Raw genomic sequence first — 24,337 nt, 5'->3', positions numbered from 1 at the left:
TGACTGTTCATGATAAGAGACACAAGATCCCGATGTTCAGACAGGCATGGGCCGTGTCTGAGCAAGGCGTCTGCTGCCGTCTGATAGCGGCCCATCGGCTGGCTGGGGAGGGGATGCATGCAGCAGGTGTCAGATGATTGCTTAAGGTGACCAGAGGTCGGAGCAGCTAGAGTTTCCCGGTGGCCTGCCCTCTCCCTTCCTTGCACTGTGTCCTCATGATCCATGGATGCTTCCTCTTTGGAAAATTCATCGGGCTGGGTTCTGCAGGAGCCCTACATTTCTGTGATTATATGTAGCAGGTCCCAAGATCTTTCGTTTAGCAGCCATTTCCACTCAGTTGACCACTTGCACTTAATGGATTTAATTCTGTTCCAGTTTTGTTACCGTGTAAGGGAGAAATTACTAACTAGTTCAAAGTTCAGAGACTGGTCACTAATAAATCTTAGGAGTTTTCTTCAGTTTTGCGGCCATGTGTTTTGGATGGGCAGATCTTGTTTCCTACAGAATTACTTGAAAGGCCTTTTAAAAATCTTTTGAAATAGAACATGTATAGTGAAAATAGAGAAAGGAAATAGCCACTTGAAGTGTTTTTGTGTGGTTATGGAACTTGTTACACTGCTTTGCTTAGATTTATTTCTGATTTGGTCTGAATACTAAATAGAGTATAGTTCAAAGAGGCTCAAAACACAGAGATTTGTTTAGTATAAACTAAAGAATGTGGACATTGTATCCAAATATACATAATCTTATTTACTTAAAAAAAAGATAGTCAAAGCATGAATCATGAAAGTGCTTATGCAAATATACATACTAATGCTTATCTGAGGAAGAGCTCTGTATAGACGGAAAGCTTGTCTCTTTCCAACAGAAGTTGGCTCATTAGAAGATATTGCCTCACCCACCTTGTCTCTCCGTTATCTTTTAACTGTTATAATAAATCTATACATTTTATTCTGATTGTATTCATACAAGTTCAGCTCAGTTAACAGGTTATATGAAATGTTTCTGTTTTAAAATGCACAATGGGCAAGCAGTGAAAAGCACTGATATCCTTGAAACTGAGATAACCCCAAGGACATTTCCTAATTAAATATGTTAAGTAAATAAACTTTGACACATGAGTTAAATATTAAGAATGTGGGTAAAGTATTTTCAGTTGGTATGGTAAGCTGCTGGATCTTGAATCACCTTGGGAGGTTTTCCCTACAAATGGAGACTAATGAATGTGCATTCAGATGAATATACTTAAGGTTCCTCCACAAGTTTCTCTGTAAACTTTTATAGGCAGCAGTGTATACCCTGGTTTTAGAACCACTTTAGGAGAGTGGGGTAGGGAATTGGCTTGAAAAGCTTAAGACTGGATCTGGACACACACTTTATTTAGGCCCAAATCCTGCTTAATTTTACTGCTGTCACTAGTACCACCACAGATGGTAATAAAGTTAAGCACAGTGCATATATGGCTGGAGGATTCGGGTCCTAATGGGTGGTGGTTGAGGGAAGACTTTAATCATTTTGAAGGGAAAAATAAAATCAGAATAGCAATTTTTTATATTTGAGTGGCAAAAAAGTAGAAGTAGACAGCTTAAGGTGCTTTAAGTGGTATTTTTCCAAATAAAATATTTAAAGTGCTAATCTTGATTACAAATTTGCTATTTAGAGGACAACATTTAAAAAAGATTCTATCAACTTAATCATATATTGTGAATAAATCATTGTAGCTTGTGTTAATAGTAACACTATAGATTATAAAAATGGAAAGAATTTTTAAAATCCTGTTTAATTTTGACTGTCTTGTTTCTTTACTATTTGCATATGTTTCATCATTGGCAATGAAAATCAAAGAAATCTTTTTCACTTTTGTTTATAGTCAGTTTCACATTCAAGGAACCAGTCCTGTAAACACATAAGCATGTGTGTGACTTTACTCATATGAGAATTCAGTGGGGATTGCTTATGGCAGTAAAATTATACACATGTTTAAGTGTTCGCAGAGTCAAGGCCCGGATTCTCAGTATGGCAATGTTTGGTTTACAGGCTCTGGGCATATACAACTGGCACTTGGGTTGTTCAGGATTGCATTAGTAAATAGCAGAGTGGATTTGATTTAAAATTTAAATCATGATTTAAATCATAGTCAGGAAGACTTGATTTAATCATGGATTTCTACATAAAAGTGCATTCTTGTTGGTTATTATAACCTTAATACATATTCTTCACAATCAGAGATAGATGTAGGTTTCATTTTTAGAAGGTACACACTATACATCTTCTAAGTGAATTATTTTGAAAACTTTTCAGATTCGTTTTACAGCTATATCAGAAAATGAATGATTGTTTGGTTATTTCATTTACCAAAGGTAATTGAAGCAGACATTTATGAAGTAATTGAGAGGTGAACTATCTCAAATTCAACAGGTTAATTGTTAATATTTGGAGGATTTTCTTGCCATGCTGTATTAGGAGGAGAACATCACCAGACAGACATTTGAATTGTTTTATTTAACTAAAACAACAACGTTAAATATTCTGGATTTTTTTCTTCAACAGCAAACATATAATATTTTAACAAAACAAGCATATGAATTTTTGAATTTAGTTATTCAGGTTTTTTAAAATCAGGTTTGTTTTTGTTAAAATTGTTTTTAACTAAAATAGTTAAATGAAATCTTAAAAAAAATTGACAATGTCACACAGGTCAACATGAGAAAACTTAAAATATTAGCTTCTGCAGTCATCTTCACCTTCATTTTCCTGTTTATTCATAATCTGGAAAAGAAAAACAAGCTTTCCTGCTTTTTCAGGTCCCAAATGATTTCTCAATTTGGAATGAATTAGTCCAAAAGAAGAAAATATTCTTTCTGTACCAGCAGAAGAAGCAACTGCTGTTAGAAGTGAGATTATCACTTCAATAGTCTCTGAATCCAAGTGCTTAAGTGACTTCCACCAGTTCACTGGTGTGACTTTCTTTAAAACATCATCAGCAAACATATTTCTTGAATGGTTCACCCTTAGCTCTGAAGTTTATTATGGTTGGCATTATGGAGGGATGATTGTTGGATGTCCATGTTATAGCCGACTCCTCTTCTTCAGCAGTTAAGATTTGACCCTGGTACCAAGTATTGAGAATATTTACACAAAAATGAGCTGGATATAGTACTTGTCCCATTCGTTTGTTTTTTTTAATGCTTGTAATTTAACTCTGTCATGCATATTTTTCTTTTTAAGATTTCACTCAGTTCTTTCCAAATTTCAACAGCGTCAGCTATAAAACAGCTATTTCCCTGCATTTTGTTCAAGGCTACAGAAATAGGCTTCAGGGTACTCAGCTTGTTTTCAACATTTCTCTTAAGGCCAAAGTTGAGAACTTTGGCTGTGACGGTGCCATCTATTTTTTCACAATTTTGTTCACAAACTGTCATTTGTGATTAAGCCAGTTCTTGATATGTGCTCAAAACAGTCCACTACTGAGTTCCATCGCACGTCTTGTGGGAGAGTTAGCTTGGTTCCTCCCACTTTTTTTCAGAGCAGCTGCTGCAAAGTGGTTGTTACGGAAGTATTTTGCAATTTCAACAACATTAGCCTTTATTTCTGGAACACCGAAGTCTTTGGCTAGAAGGTGCATCAAATGAGCACTGCAACCATATGTTATTAGCTTGGTACTCTCTTCTTTCTTCTCATCTCGGCTACATTTGCAGCATTGTCTGTGACCAAGCTGCGTACTAGACATTTGAATTTTTTGCACAGTTTGTTACAGCTTTTACTGCTACTTCTTGTAAGTATTCTGCTGTGTGTGCATTTCCTGATGTATCAATTGTTTCTGTAAGGAAGACATTCACATACAACAGGATCATTGTGGACATTGCTCCACCCATCAAGACTCAGGTTAACAATTTTACCCTCTAGACCTTTTGCACACTGCTCGATTTCTCTTTCATACACTTTATCCAGCAATTTGCCTACGACATCTTCTCTGTTGGGTGGACTGTATCCTGGTCTTAATGACTGAACCATGCTAATGAAGTGTGGGTTCTCAGTTATACGGAAAGGAGAGTTTGTTGCATAAACAAATGGGGCAATTTTTTCATCAATTACCTCTTTTTGTAATCTGCTGGTTCTTATCACAAACTTATCTATGGTTGTTTCTGGATGATGATGGAGATTTTTTTTTCTTTTTGCTACAGGTGATATACTGTGGCTATGTGACATACATGATGTGACTGAAACACTATCATTGGCAGATAACTCTGAAACTATAGAAAATGATGGTGATCTTGAAGGTGGATAGTCTTCAGAATCCTGTATGTTGAGGATGGATTCCCCTAAACAAAATAAGTCAATGCAGTTTTTTAATTATTATTACCATAATGCTAATTTAATATTACTCATTGCATTCACTGATACTCCGTACTACTTTAAAGGTGCAATTGTAAAAGGAAGAGCTGCCTATTTCAGCTCTTTTTTTTTCCACAACTGCATCTAAAATGATAGTACCATAGAGTAACAACTATATTTTTTGCTCAAACATGAGAATTCAAGAATAGTCCAGAAGGAAGACAGGCACCCCTTAACAAAGAAGTATGAAATAAAAAAGTTTACCAACCTGAAGATCTTTCATGTTCAGACATGTTCCTTTCATCATCTTCAACGCAGCTTCCTCCTGAGAAGGAACACTTCTCATGATGTTGTTTCATTCGGGCAACCAGACCTTGCATTTCTTTGTTGCACTGTTTGCATTTTACATGCATGCTTGTTTTACCCACAGATAGAGGAACTTCATTAAAATATTTCCAAACTGGGTTTCTTTTACGGCTTGCTGCCATTATAAGTTTTCCCTTCTAGTGAGAGAATGCTATGGTAGATCTCAAATCAATGAAGGCTACACTCAGAAAGACCTCAAGACTTCTGGAATATGCTGTTCAAACAGTTTCACTTTTGTTTCTACTGCCTGCTGTTCCTGCTCTGCCCCCAGTTCTTCTCCACTGACCAGGCCAAAGTCTCCTGATGGGAGAGGTACTGCAGTGGGCTTCACCCTAGTGGAACGACAGAGCCCAACATTGTCATACTGGGACACCTTTTCCTTTATTTTTGATGACCCCCACCATGCTTGTTTGGTGGAAGGAGCCCTGTGAAAACTATGGCCAGAACAGGGACTGACTGGCTCCTCCACCACCCATGTTTGGCAATTCGGCTCTGATACAGAATGGAATGAATCAGCCCAGCTCTATCAATTCCAGGAGAGATTATGTGAAGAGATCCAGGGTGAACTAGCTCGTGTGGAAATCCCAGTCCACATAGATGCCTTGTCAGCCTTTTCATACCGATCGATAACAGGCTGTGCAAGCGAAGAGAAGAGAGGAAGTGCACTGCCACCTAGCTGATGTATCCCACTAGGCTTACATTAGTACTAAAACCCATGAAGGAGAGGGTGCCATCTTCTCTTAGCACTTGTTTCTATAGCTATCCAATAAAAGGAATTTAAACTTTGTGTAAGTAATGGCACAGTATCAAAACTTAAAATTAGTTCTTTTAGCAGTTCTGGTGCTTTTGGTGATACTCACCCCAAGTCATATTTTCATAGTAGCAATAAATATATATACGGTACATCAGATCATTATAGATTTAGAACAACATAGTGACACAGCTGTTTTAAATTTAGGCCTCTCCTTTGGGTACCAATGAGATCATGTCAGGACCACCTGGATTATAAATACAGAACGAGAACGTCAGGTTTAAAGTTACCAAAGCTTCCTAAGAAAACAAGCCTAATTTCCAATATCATCTATAAAATCTACTAAATGTATTATCTGATATAATCATTAGACGAAAACAGCTGAAAATTAAGATCAAGTTTTATTTCATTTGTTGTGTGACTGGCTAGCTGTTACTAACTTATTTACAGATATCAGAAAACCAATGTTCATGTCCTTAGGTCATGTTACTCCCCATAGGAACATCACTACACTTCTGCAGAAGAGAAGGGCTAAAGATGAGGAGACATCTTATGCTGTTCTGGTTTTAATTCCTCGGTTCTGCTCATTTTCATGAGGTTGTCTAATTATCCTGTTTAGGATTTTGAGTGAATGGGCTGTAACAAACTTTGAATATGTTGTTTTCTTCCCATCTTCTGCAGCCCAGTTTTGGCGTTTTGTTCTAGGGGAAGAAGGGTTCTATTTACAACCAAGAATTATTTAACTTTACAAATACGAAGTATGAAATACAGAGCTGCAGTTAAGGATATTAACTTTAGAAATATTTTGTGTATATTCTTTCACAGGTCAGAAGCTTTGCTCAGGTCTCAAGCTGTGTGTATTCGTATTTATTTATCATACTAACGATGAGCTCATTAGGCTTTAGAAGATTGAAACATTTGTTCTGATTTCAACATCTTAGCATTTAAAAAAATATATAAAAGTAGGGAGTTGCACACCTCATAGCTTCTATAGGCCAAGCTCATTGCATGCACCAGGGGCTCCTAGTATCCCACCATTCCACCCTACAAGCTCCCTGTGTGTGACCCTCGCATCCCCTTCTGTTAAGGGACTCCCTGCAATCCACTCACATGCCAGGGGCTCTATGTGTGCCCCCCATCTCTCCCTCCCCCATTATTCTCTCCTCATAAAGCAAGGGGCTCTGTGTGCCCCCCATACTCAGTGTGCATCCCCTTTTCCCCTCCCATCTCCTTTTTCCCTCCATGCCAGCCAGGGTCCCCCATTATTCCTGCATGCCAGGGGCTCCGTGCACTCACATTTCCCCATGCTAGGGGCTCTGTATGCCTCCTCCACTTCCCCAGTCCCCTCTTTTTCCCCCAAACCAGGAGCTCTGTGTGTACCTCCTTTCCCCCCATGCCAAAGGCTCTCTATGCACCGCCATTCTCTTTTTCCTCCTCCATCATGCTTTCCCATCCCCCCGCCTCCATGTTCTCCTTTTTCCTTCCTTCTTTCTTTCTCTGTCAATATGTTAAAACTGTATTGGGAGGATGAGAAGAGCTAATGTGAGGCATGTTGTTGTGCTGTAAATTGCAGAGGTGGTTGAAGTTTGATACAGGAATACATAATCACAGATAGGCCTACTTGCCAAAATCTTTAAAACTGGAAAAGTTTTAAATAAAATTATGTATTGAAGACGGCAGCCTTTGGGCTGGAATTTACTGAAATTCCACATAACATACAAGTGAAAATAAGTAACATAACAGTAACATTATGTACATACTAATATACATAAAAGTGCATTAAAATAAACTAAAATACCTCATTTTTCTTTCATATAATATAAGCCAGGTAGAAATGAATACACAGTGTTGTCAACTCTTGCCCTTTTGTCATAAGTCTTGTGATATTTGATGTTTTTTATTACAGCCCCATTTTCTAGAGCTATAGAATTACCTGAAAATCTCTGATTTCATTAAAAGAAACAAGTTTTTGGCCCTCATGGTTGTGAAGAAAAGCTTGCAAATGTGACCTGAGTGCATCCTAAAGGCTCAAAACCCAGAAGGCAATTAAAAGAGAATCTAACCTTTATTTATTTAATATTTATTAAATCTCATGATTTTTAAATCAATCCCATGATTTTGGGGCCCTTATTCATGGGTTTTGAATGTTCTGAGACTGTAATACTGAATACACATCCTATAACACAATTAATATAGCTGTGAGGGCTCCAGGCACCCATGGTCAGCCCTTGAAGGGGAAAAAATGTCCTGTGGTGTTCTTGAGCAAACTACTTGGGAGTTGGATGCCTAGATACTTGTGAAAATCCCAGTAGTCACCTGTCGGTGTGTTTTGGTGCCTAAACACCATTAAAAATCTGGACCTTAGCTTTCAAGGGTCACTTTCAGTTAGACTTAGGCTTTTAAGTGCAAGTTTAAGACAAGTTTGGAAAATGAGTTTAGAAAATGAGACTTAGGTTCTTTAGCAACTTAGACACTTTTTAAATTTCCCCCCCATCCTCCAACTGCAAGGCCTGAGTGACTTAACTGGGAGTTACTCATATCCTGTCCTAGCTGCCTGACTTAGATTTGAGGAGTTTAACCATACTGTGACTTTCTGTTAGAGTCTATCACCCAATCAAATATGTTTCGAGAGACAAATCTCATAGTGGAAATATCGAATAGCAAATAGTTTCACTGGAAAGAGCTGGTGAGCAATCTGCAGGCTAAAATATGTTCATATGAACCATTTGTAGAATAATTCCAAATAACAAACAAAATAATAAAAACAGAGTTTGACCAAAAACTGTCAAAAACAAGCAGTTTCCCATTTTCATATTTCAAAACTAATAAAATCCGTATGAGATGTAACCAGATTATAGTGCTTGGGAAAGCTGGGCATAATTGAAAAACTAAAATAAGACATGGATGCAGAAATAATAACGATCAAACTACCAAATATTTAGCTACAACAGTAGAGAGACATTATAATGTCCTTAATCATCAGTTTGTGTCTTTCTTTTTCAGGGTGGGAATAATGCAGGCCACACTGTCGTCGTTGATGGGAAAGAATATGATTTTCACCTCTTTCCTAGTGGCATAATTAATCCAAAGGCAATTTCCTTCATTGGTAAGATAAACATCTTGTCCTGTTCAAAAGTTAATGTTGCATGGAAGGCAATCATAATCAGGGTTTTATAAAACTAACAAACAAAAACATGAAAGGTTGTGAGTAAGGATTCTTTTGGTTTCAGCTTTTTTGTTTTTATTACTACAGTTGTAAGATTATTTGCCACATTTCACACCATTATTTCTTATTCATGTCATTTTAATATCCATTATTAGAGAAACTGTGAAAATATAAATCTTCCTTTCTGTCTCCTTGCCTTTTTTTTTTGCTATTTGAGAGTTCAACTCTCGTCTTCCACATGTGCATGTACAAAATTGCATATGCATATACATGTGCCTGCGCGTTGCAGATGCAAACATCTGTACATACACTAACTGATCCTTTCACTTTTCTCTAGCCTTTCCTCCTTTCCCAAATTTCAGAAATAGGTCCCAAGATTCAGTGCTTTACTTGGCAGAATATCTTCCAGGCAGTCTCTTGTCATCCATACATCTTGAAATGTGTGCTCTTCTGGGCTGATGTCACATTGCAATGTTATGATTTTTGTGTCACAACATCATGATACAAATGTAATTGCAACACTGTTTGCATTCATTGGGCTTGTTGAACATGGTAGCTGGAATGCAAACCAGAAGCTGGATTTCTAAGAATGTATCTAGCCCCATTTCTTACATACTGACCATCTCTAGCATGAACTGCACTTCATGAATAATTTTTCAACAGGATATTTACTATAGCTGAACTAAACTAATGGGCCATTTAAAAAAATAGAGGCCAATGGTCAGATTTTAAAAGAAGTTAGTGCTTGAACCTACCCAAGTGGTAACTATGCACTTGTTTGCAAATTGGTTGTTTTACATGAACAACCTGGGTTTTCTTGGCACAATTTATGCATCTGAATTTGAATATTTGGCCTTAGCAAATAAACTAATGTTTGGATAGTTTGTATCTTGCTTATTGTCCCTAATTATACCACTTGTCAGCAACATAGATGTTACAGGGAATATGTAAGAAATGACAAATGTAATTAAAGCTTTTAGAAAGAGTAGATGTCACAGTATACTCCTTATATGAAATACACCTTACTCTGATATTTTACAATGTTGTACTAATCAAAATAGCTGCAATTTTCCTTTAACCTTACACCAAACTCATAAAAACTACACTAACATACGGTTATAATTACTCTAAATGTTGGCCTGAGTCAGATTAGGTAGGGCTGGTCTACATTGGGAATTTACATTAGCATAGCTAGATCGCTCAGAGGTGTGAAAAATCCACAACCCTGAATGATGTAGTTAAGCCAACCTATCCCCCAGTGTAGACAGCATTAAGTCAACAGAAGAATTCTGCCATCGACCTAGCTACCGCCTCTCATGGAAGTGGATTACCTAGGCTGATGGGAGAATCCCTCCTGCCGACATAGGTAGTGTCTACATTTGAAATGCTACAGCAGCACAGCTCTTAGATCCAATCCCAGATTTTAAATCTTTTCCTTCTCCAAATTTTGGAGGTGCTCAGGTCGGTGGTTCTGGTTCCAGCCCATCTCTAGTTTTAATATCAAAATATATCAAGTAAAACTTGTTTTTCTGGTGACAAATACGGTTGGTTCTGATTCCAGTTAGCATGGAAAATAACTAATGACCTATCTAGATTTATGCAGAGAAGCAGGTATTGCATGTATTTCTGGTGCTTCCAGGAAGAAGCAAGTAGCAGCTGTTTCCAGCCCACGATGTCTCTAATCCTTCCTCATCTCCAGTACACACTGTATTGTTTATGGAACTTAATTTCCAGCTTTATAGGAAAAAGACATTGCTCATGTATCACAGTAGCTATTTTGAGCCCAGTGTAAAGATATAAGACCATAAGAACGGCCATATTGGGTCAGACCAAAGGTCCACCTAGCCCAGTATCCTGTCTTCTGACAGTTGCCAATGCCAGTTGCCCCAGAGGGAATGAACAGAACAGGTAATCATCAAGTGATCCATCCCCTGTTGACCATTCCCAAATGCATTTGATAGATGAAGACTTAAATAATATCAGCCATATATGTCCCTGGTGTAAGTCCACTGACTTCTTTGAGCTTAAACCAAGGAGGAATTGAGGTCCAAAAGCCATTTCAATCAATGGAAAGACTCCATTGCCTTCAGTTGGTTTTGAATCAGACCTCAAATTTGGATCTGATGTAAGCAGGTACAATTCTATTGACTTTAGTGGACTTAGCACCTGTTTATACCAAATGTGAATTTAGCTCCAATGGTTCTTAAAACCAGTTAATGATGAGCACAGGGTAGTCTTCAGTCCTAGAGAAGTTTTACTAAGATTTTTTCAGTACAAAATATGGTGTTTACATGAATCATTTTGAAGGATGTATATTTTATCTCCTGCTTTTTAAAATAAATCTTTTGTGTTTTCCCAAAGGTAATGGGGTGGTAATACATTTACCAGGCTTGTTTGAAGAAGCTGAAAAAAATGAAAAGAAAGGTTTGTGTCAACTAACTTTGTAAACATATTTTTATAATGGTAGCTAAAACAAAGTATATTTCAGACTCAGATTTTGACCAGTTGCCATAAATATTCTTTATAGCAATTTTCCAGATTTAAAATCATTTAGAGAGCAGTCCTGACAAAATACAGTATGTAAGTGTCTTAGGGACAAGTTTTAAAGAACAGTCTCTGTATTTTATGGGTGCAGTTATTTATTGCAACAAAAGATAAAATGAAATCCTGGTTCCACTGAAGTCAGTGGCAAAAATCCCATTGACTTCAATAGGGCCAGGATTTCTGTGTCCCAGCTTCTGTGCAGAAATGTTTGTACTTGCAAATTCTGTGCTTTGGTGGGAACAAATTGTGGATACAATTAAAAAAATTGGTTAAAGCTTTTTTTCATAAACAGGCAGCACTTTGGAAAAAAAATTAAAGTATCATCATTAACAACACAGTTAATAGCTTTTGAGTTAATTTATAACAAAAATTGAATGTGTGCTACAGTATAATGGGATTGTGAAGAATACCTGATACCTTTGTCCATATCAAAATCAGAAAGTATTGTCCTGTTGAAAACAGTTGACATGAAAACAGTTGATTAATAGAAAATGGTAACATAGCCAGCTATGTTTTAACCAAGGTGACTTCTACTCCATTTAAAGTAAACTATACATCTGGATTTGCAATACATTTAATAATTAGAAGAAAGATACAGGAAAACTAAAAGAAAATGCCCAAATCTGACAACATCAGCAGAATATAAATCTTAAATCTTTAATCTATATCTGTTGACAGGTTTAAAGGATTGGGAGAAAAGACTCATCATATCAGATAGAGCACACATTGGTAAGTATTCATCAAAGTGAAGATTAAAGTATAGAAAGGACTGATAGGAAACGCAAATGCTAGGCCCAACATATGCATTCAAAATTGCTATTTTACCTTGAAAAGGAATCATGTATTTGTATCTAATATTGTTTCTTCCCATGCTATATGGAATGAATAAACTTCACCAGTAAGATATTAATAGAATTTATAGTTTCTAATGTGTAGTTCTGTACTATTGTTTTCATAATATTCTGTAATATTTCATGTGAGAACAGTGCGCATTCAACAATCACAAAGGCTTTTGCACTTAGCATTTAAATTGTAAATACCTGTGCATTTTGTTTTGTTTTTTAAATGTTTTTCTCCTTGGGTGCCTCATCTTGTTCCTGTGGTTTTCCTTTGCTGTGCAGTGTTCGACTTTCACCAGGCAGTTGATGGACTTCAAGAAGTACAGCGTCAAGCACAAGAGGGAAAAAAGTAATTATATACCAACACCTTTATTACACACACACACCCCTCCGATCCTGGGAGTTCTTAGCTGAGCTGAGCCAGACCCAAGGATTGAGGCCTGTTCTGCACACAGTGCATAGTAGCAATAATTATGCGTGTGTACTGTACAATAATAAAAAGTTAGAGCTTTATTCATAAAATATTCATCTCCATTTTGGAACAGTTCCCTAATATGTAGTATAATGAAAAGTTTTGATAAAATTCACTAGCATAAAACATATTTTTATATACACACTAGACATACTCTTTTCTTTATTTAATTAGTATTGGTACTACAAAGAAAGGAATTGGACCAACATATTCTTCCAAAGCTGCACGAACAGGCCTTCGTATTTGTGACCTCCTTTCAGACTTTGATGAATTTTCTTCAAGGTATAATTATTAATACTTCTAAAATAGTCCATCAAGGAACGGTACATTTTGGATGACAAGTTGGCTTTATAAGGGGACATTTTTAAACTAGTGTGTATGAGTTCTTGTGCAAATCCTTTAAATAAAAAAAAATTAAGGAAGTAGGTAGGGGGGAAACTTTAGTAAATATTTCTTATGTTGTGCACAGCTTCCAGTCACTTTAAATGTTCAGGGCATGGATAGATGTTGTTTATACTCATATGTGAGTCATATGTGTTTTCACTGGAGAACCTTTACTATACTTATTTTATGATGCAAACTGAATTGTTGCCAAAGATTTTTTAAAATGGAAACCAGTGCAAGTTCTTCATATACAAGTTTTTTATGTTTTGCAGGTTCAAGAATCTGGCACACCAATACAAGTCAATGTTTCCCACTTTGGAAATAGACACAGAAGGGCAACTGAAAAAACTAAAGGTAAAGATTTAATATTGGGGAAGATTCATATAGTCATAGATTTTAAGGCCACAAAGGAACACTGTGATCATCTGGTCTGACCTCCTGCATATATAAAGATGTAAAAAGAACTGAGGTAGAAAGATGTTAAAATATAAATCCAGCTGAAAATCTCTCTGAACTATTTCTTATAAAAATTAACAACAATTGTAAAACTACAAAAATGATATAAGAAATTAAAATATATCAAGGAAATACATACATACATACATCATCATACAACTGATGAATCACAGTAAAAATATATTTTATAATAGAATGCTCTCAGATAACGAATATTAAAAATAAGTCCTAATAAAAAGAGATGTTCAAACCATAGTTGTTATTCTAATGTAACGTGTATCACAATAAAATGATTGTGTTTTATTAAAGAGATCTGGGCAATACAGACTTGCAGTAACTTTTCTCATCCTTCTGCCCATGATGGGGCAGACTTCCAGGCCTATTGCAGAACTATTTTAGCAATTAGTGTTGAACAGAGCATCTCTGTCTCATCCATATATTAGTATGGCTAGATTATGTTCTATTTACAATATGATGTAGCTGTAATAGGTAATAATTGGAGATATACCAATCTCCTAGAACTGGAAGGGACCTTGAAAGGTCATTGAGTCCAGCCCCCTGCCTTCACTAGCAGGACCAATTTTTGCCCCAGATCCCTAAGTGGCCCCCTTAAGGATTGAACTCACAACCCTGGGTTTAGCAGGCCAATGCTCAAACCACTGAGCTATCCCTGCCTTCCCCTTGTCCCTCATTGCTGCTGAGGTGTGCAATATAGAAATGGTATACAACATTCTAATAGTCTTTTTTTGTGTGAGTGACTAGGTGCAGATTTTTTTTATGGCATGATAACTAATTGTTTTGTTTTCCAGGTAAAATGTAGTTTTGAGATTGGCATGTTAGAATTATTTGTGAGTTTTTATAGCTGACCATATTGTTCATTCTGGCAGCACTGTTTGGTGAAATGTACATTTATGTTGAAACTTTCAGGGGTATGCTGAAAAAATAAGACCAATGGTCCGAGATGGTGTTTATTTTATGTATGAAGCTCTTCATGGCTCCCCAAAGAAAATTCTTATTGAAGGTGCCAATGCAGCACTACTTGACATTGACTTTGGTAAGTTACCCTGTAAAGTAGGTTTAACTCCTGAGAGATGGCTAGTTTTCATTTGTCTTTGCATCAGCTTTGCTAACAGTAGGAAATCAGAAAAAAAAATTCTGTTATATCATTTGGGGATTATTGGAAGAGGGTTGAAAGGGGACCTCAGGAGGTCATCTAGTCCAACCCCCTGCTCAAAGCAGGACCAATGCCCAATTAAATCATCCCAGCCAAGGCTTTGTCAAGCCTGACCATAAAAACCTCTAAGGAAGGAGGAATGTACCTGCCATTACATGCGTCACAAAGTGGGTATTCACCCACGAAAGCTTATGCTCCAATACATCTGTTAGTCTATAAGGTGCCACAGGACTCTTTGCTGCTTTTTAACACTAGGTAACCCTAGGTAACATGACTGTCTCATAAATAAATTAGAGAAATACAGCCTAGGTGGAGCTACTATAAGGTGGGTGCATAACTGGTTGGAAAACCCTTCCCAGATAGTAGTTATCTGTGCTTCACAGTCAAGCTGCAAGAGCATATTAGGTGGGGTCCTGCAGGGATCGGTCTTGGGTCCGGTTATGTTCAATATCTTCATCAATAATTTAGAGAGTACACTTATAAAGTTTGTGGATGATACCAAACTGGGAGGGGTTGCAAGTTCTTTGGAGGATCTCCACTCCATCTCCACTCCATCTCCACTCTCTGGCCTGGTCTACACTACGAGGGGGGGGGGTCGAACTAAGGTACGCGACTTCAGCTACGCGAATAGCGTAGCTGAAGTTGAACTACCTTAGTTCGAATTTCCTACCTGTCCAGACGCCGCGGGATCGAACTCTGCGGCTCCCCCGTGGCGGTGGTGGAGTTCCGGAGTCGACGGGAGCACGTTCGGAGTTCGAACTATCGCATCTAGATTAGACGCGATAGTTCGAACTCCGAGAAGTCGAACTCTCTGCGTCGACCCGGCAGGTAAGTATGGACCTACCCTCTGACAAACAGAGGCTAGGGACACCATTTCTTACCCATCCTGGCTAATAGCCATTAATGGACTTAACCTCTATGAATTTATCTAGTTCTCTTTTAAACCCTGTTACTGTCCTAGCCTTCACAACCTTCTCAGGTAAGGAGTTCCACAAGTTGACTGTGCGTTGTGTGAAGAAGAACTTCCGTTTATTTGTTTTAAACCTGCTGCCCATTAATTTCAATTGGTGGCCCCTTGTTCTTATATTATGGGAACAAGTAAATAGCTTTTTCTTATTCACTGTCTCCACACCACTCATGATTTTATATACCTCTGTCATATCCCCCTAGTCTCCTCTTTTCCAAGCTGAAAAGTCCTACCCTCTTTAATCTCTCCTCATATGGGACCCATTCCAAATCCCTAATCATTTTAGTTGCCCTTCTCTGAACTTTTTCTAATGCCAGTATATCTTTTTTTGAGATGAGGAGACCACATCTGTATGCAGTATTCAAGATGTGGGCGTACCATGGATTTATATAAGGGAAATAAGATATTCTCCATCTTAGGTTTGTCCAACATCTTCTTAAAAACCTCCACTGATTGTGATTCCATAACCTCCCATGGAAGACTATTTCAAAGCCTAAATACCCTTAGAGTTAGAAAGTTTTTCCTAATATCTAACCTAAATCTCTCTCGCTACAGATTAAGCCTATTGCTTCTTCTCCTACCTTCAGTGGACATGGAGAACAACTGATCACTGTCCTCTTTATAACAGCCCTTAATGTATTTAAAGACTGTTATCAGGTCCCCTCTTTAGTTGTCTTTTCTCAAGGATAAACATGCCCAGTTTTTTTAACCTTTCTTCATAGGTCAGATACTGTTATAATTCTGTATATTTGGCAGTCCATTGGGTGACAGAATCCTAAGTCTGTTTTTAATGTAGCAATATTGTATGTGTAGACTGCAGATGGCCATGTCCTCTTTTCATCTTTTATGTTTTGTGCTCTATGGCTGAAAGTAGATGATTCCAAGTGAGATTTTTTGCCCTGTTGGTGCACAGAGATCTGCATGCAATGAGGAGGATACATACCATGCATGGGGCAAACCTTCCCACCTCTTCAAGCTTGCACAGGGGTTACTGCTTTCCTTGTACTGTGGAACTGTACTCTGAGGGGTTTCTGGTACCCCAGTATAGAGAGGATTTGGGGTGATCAGTACAATGGTCAGGCAGCAACAAAAAATTATCCTTCCCTTGACCTATGGTGATCTGCCAGGTGTATAGCATGGTTACTCAGGCAGTGCACCAGTAACAGGAGTTTTCTTAAGAGGCTAGAGGTGAAATCCTGGCCCCATTTCAGTCAATGGCAGTTTTGCATGTGTGTGCGTGCACACACACAGAGGTTTCACTAAAATGCTGTTGAGAATAATTCATGTTCACTGGGAATGAAATTCATCCCAGTGCAGGCAGCCTGTACAATACTCTATGCTTCTGTTATGCTGTAAGATTGATATCCACTGCATCCACATAAAGCCTCTGCGTACTTGGGCTCCATGAGGGTGAAGTGCAGAACAGCAGGGAGGTGAAATCCAAGGTGTAAGGCAGCTGAACAGCATCCTGTAGACTGGGAAAGAAGCTGAAGCCCTCTGCCAGTTGTATAGGTTACTAGGACTGTCTGATGTACATGAATGTGGCTATACAGTCACTGCTCTTTTGTGGCTTTACAGGCCAGACTGAGGGGGCTGATGTAGACACATGCAGCTGCTTCCCCAGCAATCCTGCATTGCAGCCCCTAGGCTTGGCTTTGAATGTCATCTTGACAGCCAGTCTTAAATGGGATGCAAGAGATGTATGCATATGACTTTGTGTGGGCCTTCTGCATCAGGATAAATTTCACTGTGAAAGTACTGTGGTTTTCTTAATTTGGCAGAGGTAACATTTTGGGCACTCTGAAAGCCCCCATATAAGACATGGAAGCACAAGTCAATAAAGTTATCTTAATTTGAATGAAGTCACCTTTAAATTTCTGATGAGACTTTAGAGAAAAAAATTATACAACTGAAGATAGTCTGATCAGCAAGTGGGAGTATTAGAGGAGCAGAGCTCAGCTTCCTCTGCTAAACTGCTACCTCTCCTCACCTTGACTTGGGTAAACAGTACTTCTCCCTCCCTCTCACCTCCTGTGGTGAAAGCTTCTCCTGTAGTGTCAATCCACTTTAGCCACTGTGGTAACCAAGTGAAGTTACAAATGCAAGCCCATCTTTGATTAATACAAGGAAGGGCAGCCTTTGTTTTCCATCACCACTGAAACAAGGTTGTGCTGTTTTGTTTTGTTTTTTGGCAGGCACGTACCCATTTGTGACATCATCAAACTGTACCGTGGGTGGTGTATGCACTGGACTTGGTGTTCCTCCTCAGAACATTGGCGAAGTATATGGTGTGGTGAAGGCATACACTACTAGAGTGGGAATTGGAGCCTTTCCCACTGAGCAGATAAACGTAGGTTTAACATTACATTACAGAAAGAACGGGGAGTACTTGTGGCACCTTAGAGACTAACAAATTTATTAGGGCTTGGCTACACTTACAAATTTGCAGCGCTGCAGCAGGGTGTGAAAACACACCCTCTCCAGCGCTGCAAATTGCGGCGCTGCAAAGCGCCAGTGTGGTCAAAGCCCCAGCGCTGGGAGCGCGGCTCCCAGCGCTGTCCGTTATTCCCCACAGGGAGGTGGAGTACGGACAGCGCTGGGAGAGCTCTCTCCTAGCGCTGGCGCTTTGACTACACTTAGCGCTTCAGCGGCAGCTCTTTGAAGTGCTAAGTGTAGCCACAGCCTTAGTCTCTAAGGTGCCACAAGGACTCCTCATTCTTTTTGCTGATACAGACTAACATGGCTACCACTCTGAAACCCATTACATTACAGTAACCGAGAAATAAGGTCAATGGGATAGAATGTTGTAACAGGATAATGATCTCCTGCTGACACATAAATGCCAAGGCAATGTCAAGGGACCATATTCATCCCTAGTGTAACTCAGCTGATGGCAGCCTGAGATGTTTATTGTCAAAGCAGACAACACTGATGTGATGACATTCTATTACAATTTCTGTACCTGTCATAACAAATGACAGATATAAATTTCTTCCATTGTTGTATGCTGTGTTGTTGTAGCCGGGTTGCTCCCAGAATATTAGCGAGACAAGGTGGGTGAGGTAATAGCTTTTATTGGGTTGGTGAGAGAGACAAGCTTTCAATTGGTGATCTGGTTCAGTTCCTCATGGGAAGGTTTTTCCTCTTCTTTTTGTTCACATAACAAAAATTGCCATCCCAGTGGGCACTAGCTCACACTTTTAGTTAATTGTATTATTATAATGACACTTTTTATTAATATTTATTATTTGTATTATCATAATGCCCAGGAGTCGCAGTCATGGACCAGGACCCCATTGTGCTAGGCTATGTGAAATACAGAACAAAAAGATCGTTACTGCCCCAAAGAGCTTACGGTCAAAGACAAAAATGGCACACCTCCTCCCCAAAACCACCAGATGGAAACAGACATACTGATGAGGGAGTGCAAAGAAATAACAAACTCTTAACAGAGAAATCAGGGGCTGAATTGCTAAGAAGATTTTCTCATTATATGAAGGGGGATAGGGGCTCCTCCAAAATAAGAACCAGTCACACTGAAGCATATTGAGGCATATTGTGGGAAAAGTCATACTGTTGATGCCGTGCTGTACCAGTTTCTGTGGATAGGGGCATTAGCTTCAACTGAAGTCCCCTTTAAAGAGAACTAAGCTTTACTTTAAAAAAAAATTGATTTGACAGGCTGAGGTTTGTTACCTCTGTTGTTGAAACACCACCCGTGTCTCTTTATCTTCCTGTAGGAAATTGGAGACATCTTGCAGTCCCGAGGCCATGAATGGGGAGTAACCACAGGCAGAAAAAGGCGCTGTGGCTGGTTGGACCTTGTCATTTTGAGATACGCGCACATGATCAATGGATTCACTGCGTAAGCATCACAGATTTTGCGCTACATTTGGAACTGATAATTTTGTTCTCCACAGAATAAAATATGTAGGTAACATCAATATCAATGCAGTTAAGTGTTACATTTTAAGCAATAATGCAATAGAATATTGTCATAGGGAAAATAATCTCAGACTGCTACCTAAATGCCCACGCAATGCGAATATGTTTATTCTGAGAGCTAGACACTTTGTGTGATATAATGACATTCTGATACAATACTCTACTTTGTTCTGCACCAAATGACTGATGTTGAATGTGTCAGTGTATCAGAGTTTGCTGCAGCAGTTGTTCAGTCTGTCATTCTTTACCTCGTGCATTCAGAAAGACTCCCATTGAATCCAGTAAACATTGGTTGGTCAGTTAGAGTGCCTGGCAAAGAGCCACAGGATCTGTGCATAGGCGCCGACTCCGTGGGTGCTCCGGGGCCAGAGCACCCATGGGGAAAAATTAGTGGATGTTCTGCACCCACTGGCAGCCAAGCTCCTCTCACCCTCCGCCCCACCTCCTCCTCCCCCACTGAGCGCGCTGCATCCCCACTCCTCCACCTACCTCCCAACACTTCCCGCCTGGCTGTTTGGTGGTGTTAGCAGGCTCTTGTAAGGAGGGGGAGGAGCGGGAACATGCTGTGCTCAGGGGAGGAGGTGGGGAAGAGTTGGGGCTGGGGCGGGGATTTGGGGAAGGAGTTGGAATAGGGGCAGGGAGGGGGCAGAGTTGGGGCAGGGACTTTGGGTAAGGGATTGGAATGGGGGTGGGGCAGGGGTGGGAAGAGGTAGGGCGGGGGTGAGGCCTCATGGAAGGGGTGGAGTGAGGGCAGGTCCGGCAGCAGATGGGGAGTCGAGCACCCAGGGGAAAGCAGGGAAGTCAGCGCCTATGGAACTGTGCAATGTCCCAGCTTTCAAACAGTCCCTTGGAGGTACCCCATCAGTGTGCCACGCCCCCAAAGGTCCCACTTTTCCTTAAGGGCAGGCCATGCAGACTCCACATCTCCGAGACAGAACCTCTGGGCTGCAGCCCTCTTCCAACTGAGAGCTCTGGCCATTGATCCCAACTCAGAGAGACTCCTGTTCAGGGACTTGCACCATCTTCAGAGATCAATGCACCTCCATGAGAATTTGCAGTGTCACCAGGTAGCATTTTCAAAACAGAGTAGGGTTTGTTAGTGAACTGCAACACAGTGTTGGGAAGTCCTGAGGTTTGCACAGAGAAGCAAATGTTAAGGCATAGTTCATACTGGCCAATTCCAGGGCTCCCTCTTGAGCCATACAACTATAGGAACCATCTCTGTTTCCTTTCCCTATCTCGGTCCCTGTTTCTTAGGCTACATCTACACTAGCACTTTTATTAGTCAGGGGTGTGAAAAAAACACCCCCTGACCGACATAAGTTTCACTGACAGAAGCTCGGTGTGGACATAGCTACCCCTGCTCCTTGGGGTGATTTAATTATGCCGATGGGAGAGCTCTCTCCCGTTGGCATAGAGCGGCTACGTGGGAGACCTGACAGCGGCACAGCTGCTGTAGTGTAGACGTAGCCTGGGTCCCAGGTAGGAGCTCTGAATCTCTCTGTGAGCCCAGTTCTTATCACCCCCTCTGGTCACCACCCTGCATTGTCTTCCTGCTGAGTTCATATGTGCTCCAACCAGTCAAGATGGGAGCCTCCTGTTAAGTGTCAGTTGTTCAGTCCTTGGGGTTTCCATTCTCTCTGCTGGGCCTTCCATTGATATGGGTTGGTCCCAGCCAGTCCTTAATGCAGGACTTCCCAAACTTTTTGCTGGCACAACCCCATTTTAATGAAGTATTTCCTGCTGAGACCCCAGACAGCATGGATGATGCCATTTGGAAGAGCAAAATGGCATGCTCCATACACTAGGAATCACTGCAACCCCATCTGCTGATGATGCAACCACATTTGGGGTCATGACCCAGTTTGGGAACCGCTGCCTTAACGACCCATTCATATCATACCAGACAGCTACAGCTATGCTGCTGTAGTGTAGACACTTGCTACAATGACAAAAGTCATTCTTCCATTGCTGTAGTAAACCCCCTCTCTCTTCCCCCCAAGAGGCAGTAGCTATGTCAACAGAAGAATTCTTCTTTTGACCTAGCGGTGCCTATACTGGGGCTTAGGTCAGCTTTACTATGTCTCTAAGGGTGTGACAATATAGATTTTTATCAGTCATGAAACAAATATGAAACAATCTTTCTGCAGTAAGTTATCTGAACATTTTGTAAAATTAGTGTTTACCCAAGGCCCTATGTTGTTTTCACCTATGCAGCTCCATTCTTTGTGGAAGTGACATTAAAGAACTATATTCTGTTTTCTTTTCAGTTACATGTAATTACTGTTTTTCCATGTAATTACTGTTTTCCCCATCAGCAAATCTGGTAATCCTAGGGACTTTGACCCAGATCCTCAAAGGAACTTAGACTTCTAATTTCCATTGATTTCAGTGGAAGCAAGGAGCCTAAATACTTCTGATGATTTGGGCTCATGACACCTAAGCAACAATGGGAGGTATATGCCAGTGGCTCTTAACCTATCCAGACAACTGTACCCTTTTCAGGAATCTGATTTGTCTTGCAGACCCCAAGTTTCACCTCATTTAAAAACTACTTGCTTATAAAATCAGACATAAAAATACGTTAGTATCACAGCACACCGTTACCAAAAAATTACTTACTTTCTCCTTTTTTACCATATAATTATAAAATAACTCAATTGGAATATAAATATTGTACTTATATTTCATAGCATATAAAGCAGTATAAACAAGTCATTGTATGACATTTTAGTTTGTACTTACTGCACTAGTGCTTTTTACGTAGCCTGTTGTAAAACTAGGCAGAAATCTAGATGAGTTGATGTACCACGTGGAAGACTGCTGTGTATTCCTGACTGAGAACTTGGAACTACTGGTATATGCCATGAATGAGGCAAAGAACAGCAGCCCTGTGCGTCTCTTTCCAAATTTTAAATGACTCTTTCATCCACCCAAAGTCAGTCTAACATTGAAAACTTGCATATGTCCGGCTAGATCCTTAGATGATTGATGCAAATATCAGTGGCACTACACCGATAGATACCCACTGAGGATCAGACATGTTGTTTTTAGAGATATTTGGCTACTATTTTCAAATGCAGTTCTACTTTGAAAAGTGACTCTGCAAAAATGGCATCTTAAGATTCCACTATTTATCCCTTTATGACTTCTACATGAAATGTGTTCGGTAAAAGATAGCCAGGCTGTTAATTAAATAAACTAACTCACCTAGGGATCTGAAAGTCAAGCTGAGATCTTTCCCGACTGCATATCATCATTGGGAATAAAGGTTCTGTAGGCCAAATTATGCCATCAGTGGGTTTACACAGGGGTAAGTGCTTGGCCCTGTAACTGGAACTTATTAAACAATTCTGTTGATGCAGAAGGAAAAATAGAACTCAGCTCTTTCTCTCTTAGCCTTGTTAGTTCTCCAAGGATAACGCGAGTAAACAGTAGTACCACTAAGGTAAGAAGATGTGCATCTAAATACAGTGACCAGGCCTGATAATTAAAAGTGGCGTTTCACATAATCACTTTTCAGTGATAATTACATTTAAAGGATGTGATTGAACACACTGTTGTTCACCTATATGAGCAGGCAAATGTGTGGAAGTAAAGTGCGGTAATTTGGTCATCACAGAGGCATGAATTCAATTAACAACGTTCATAATTTAAATATGTCTGAATTTTCCTTTATACTGGGTTGGCTGAGCTTGGTCTATGAGGACAAGAGTAGAAAAAGCAGGTGGAAGGGATTAAAGAAGACGATGATAGAAGGATTCAATTTATGTGTAACTTTATCCAATGTTTTTCTGGACAGTCTGGCATTAACAAAACTGGATATTCTGGATGTCCTTGATGAGATTAAAATCAGTGTTGCTTACAAACTGGCTGGAAAAAGAATTCCATATTTTCCAGGTATGTTTTTTTTTAAAAAAGCCTTGGTGATCACTTTTTCTCTCTCTTTTCTGTTAAGTATTTTGTACTTAAAAGCCAGACCTGCTTCTCTGTTGCCCAGCACTTTGTAAGAATTTACACTAAAGCAAAGTGGCGTAAAATACACCCACCAAATCAGAATAGTATAGTTTTACAGTCACTTTGTACAGGTGTAAATGACTCCAAGGTATAGGACAATGGAGAATCAGGCTGTGTATATACACTGATATTGGGTGGGTTGTTTTTTTTTTTGTGGGGGAGGGTTGTCTGTTTGTTACATTTTAATCTTTGATGAATGAGAGCTGCAGCCTCAGGAATAAGTCAATGAAATCATGCTTTGCAAAGGAAAAGTAAAGGGAGTACTGTTATGTTGTAAAAGCTGAGACTTGGACACAAACAGCTTTGCTCTTTTTGCAGAGTGCCACTATAATTAGCAGCAGTTGACATTGTAATTAATAAAAATATACCTCCCATTTCAATACATGTTAAAACTTTTTTGACTTTTGTTTAAAATGACATGGGATTTCAGATGTTAGGACTCTTACTGGTCTAATGATAGCCTACCTTGTAATGCTTTGTAGCTTTTCATGCTCTGATTTTCATACCCAAATGGTGTTCTCTAAGCCTGAGGATCCCGCCTATTTTTTCACTTTTACTCCTCCCTCTCCAAGGCCCTGCATTGTGCCAAAGTATCCTTGGCTAGGGCAGCCTAAGGGAGTTAGATGCTCAACTCCCATTGCATTTTAAGCTGGAGGGCTCCCTCTGGAGGCTTTCAGTTTAACTCCTAAGTTGATTAGAATGGCTACAGTAAGTAGACTCTTTTCTCCCATGAGTGGTTGCTGTTCCCATGCCCTGCTGATGTCACTCCTCGGAAGAGACAAGACTCACTTGTAGTCAGTACAAACTTGCTATTTTTACTCAGACTGTTGCACAAAGTGACCCTGCAGCTCCCCCTGGCTCTCTAGTTCCCAAACTAAACAGCCTAGGCCTAATGAAACAACACAGGGTCTCCCTAACTTA

The 24,337-nt window shown here is 39.5% G+C and overlaps 1 protein-coding gene across 1 annotated transcript in view; it reads left to right on the top strand.

Annotated features, from left to right (window-relative positions):
- ADSS1 (adenylosuccinate synthase 1) overlaps positions 1–24,337 on the top strand; it is a 29,606-nt gene that overhangs the window by 1,063 nt on the left and 4,206 nt on the right. The window contains exons 2-11 of the mRNA XM_045016598.1: positions 8,456–8,558; positions 10,980–11,042; positions 11,841–11,891; positions 12,284–12,350; positions 12,648–12,755; positions 13,130–13,211; positions 14,241–14,367; positions 17,650–17,804; positions 19,195–19,319; positions 23,202–23,299. Of these exons, the coding sequence (XP_044872533.1) occupies positions 8,456–8,558; positions 10,980–11,042; positions 11,841–11,891; positions 12,284–12,350; positions 12,648–12,755; positions 13,130–13,211; positions 14,241–14,367; positions 17,650–17,804; positions 19,195–19,319; positions 23,202–23,299 (979 nt within the window). The remainder of the gene's footprint in view (positions 1–8,455; positions 8,559–10,979; positions 11,043–11,840; positions 11,892–12,283; positions 12,351–12,647; positions 12,756–13,129; positions 13,212–14,240; positions 14,368–17,649; positions 17,805–19,194; positions 19,320–23,201; positions 23,300–24,337) is intronic.

This window comes from Mauremys mutica, chromosome 4, assembly GCF_020497125.1.
Source record: "Mauremys mutica isolate MM-2020 ecotype Southern chromosome 4, ASM2049712v1, whole genome shotgun sequence".
Taxonomy (NCBI): Eukaryota; Metazoa; Chordata; order Testudines; family Geoemydidae; genus Mauremys; species Mauremys mutica.
This window is presented reverse-complemented; position numbering and strand designations above follow the sequence as displayed.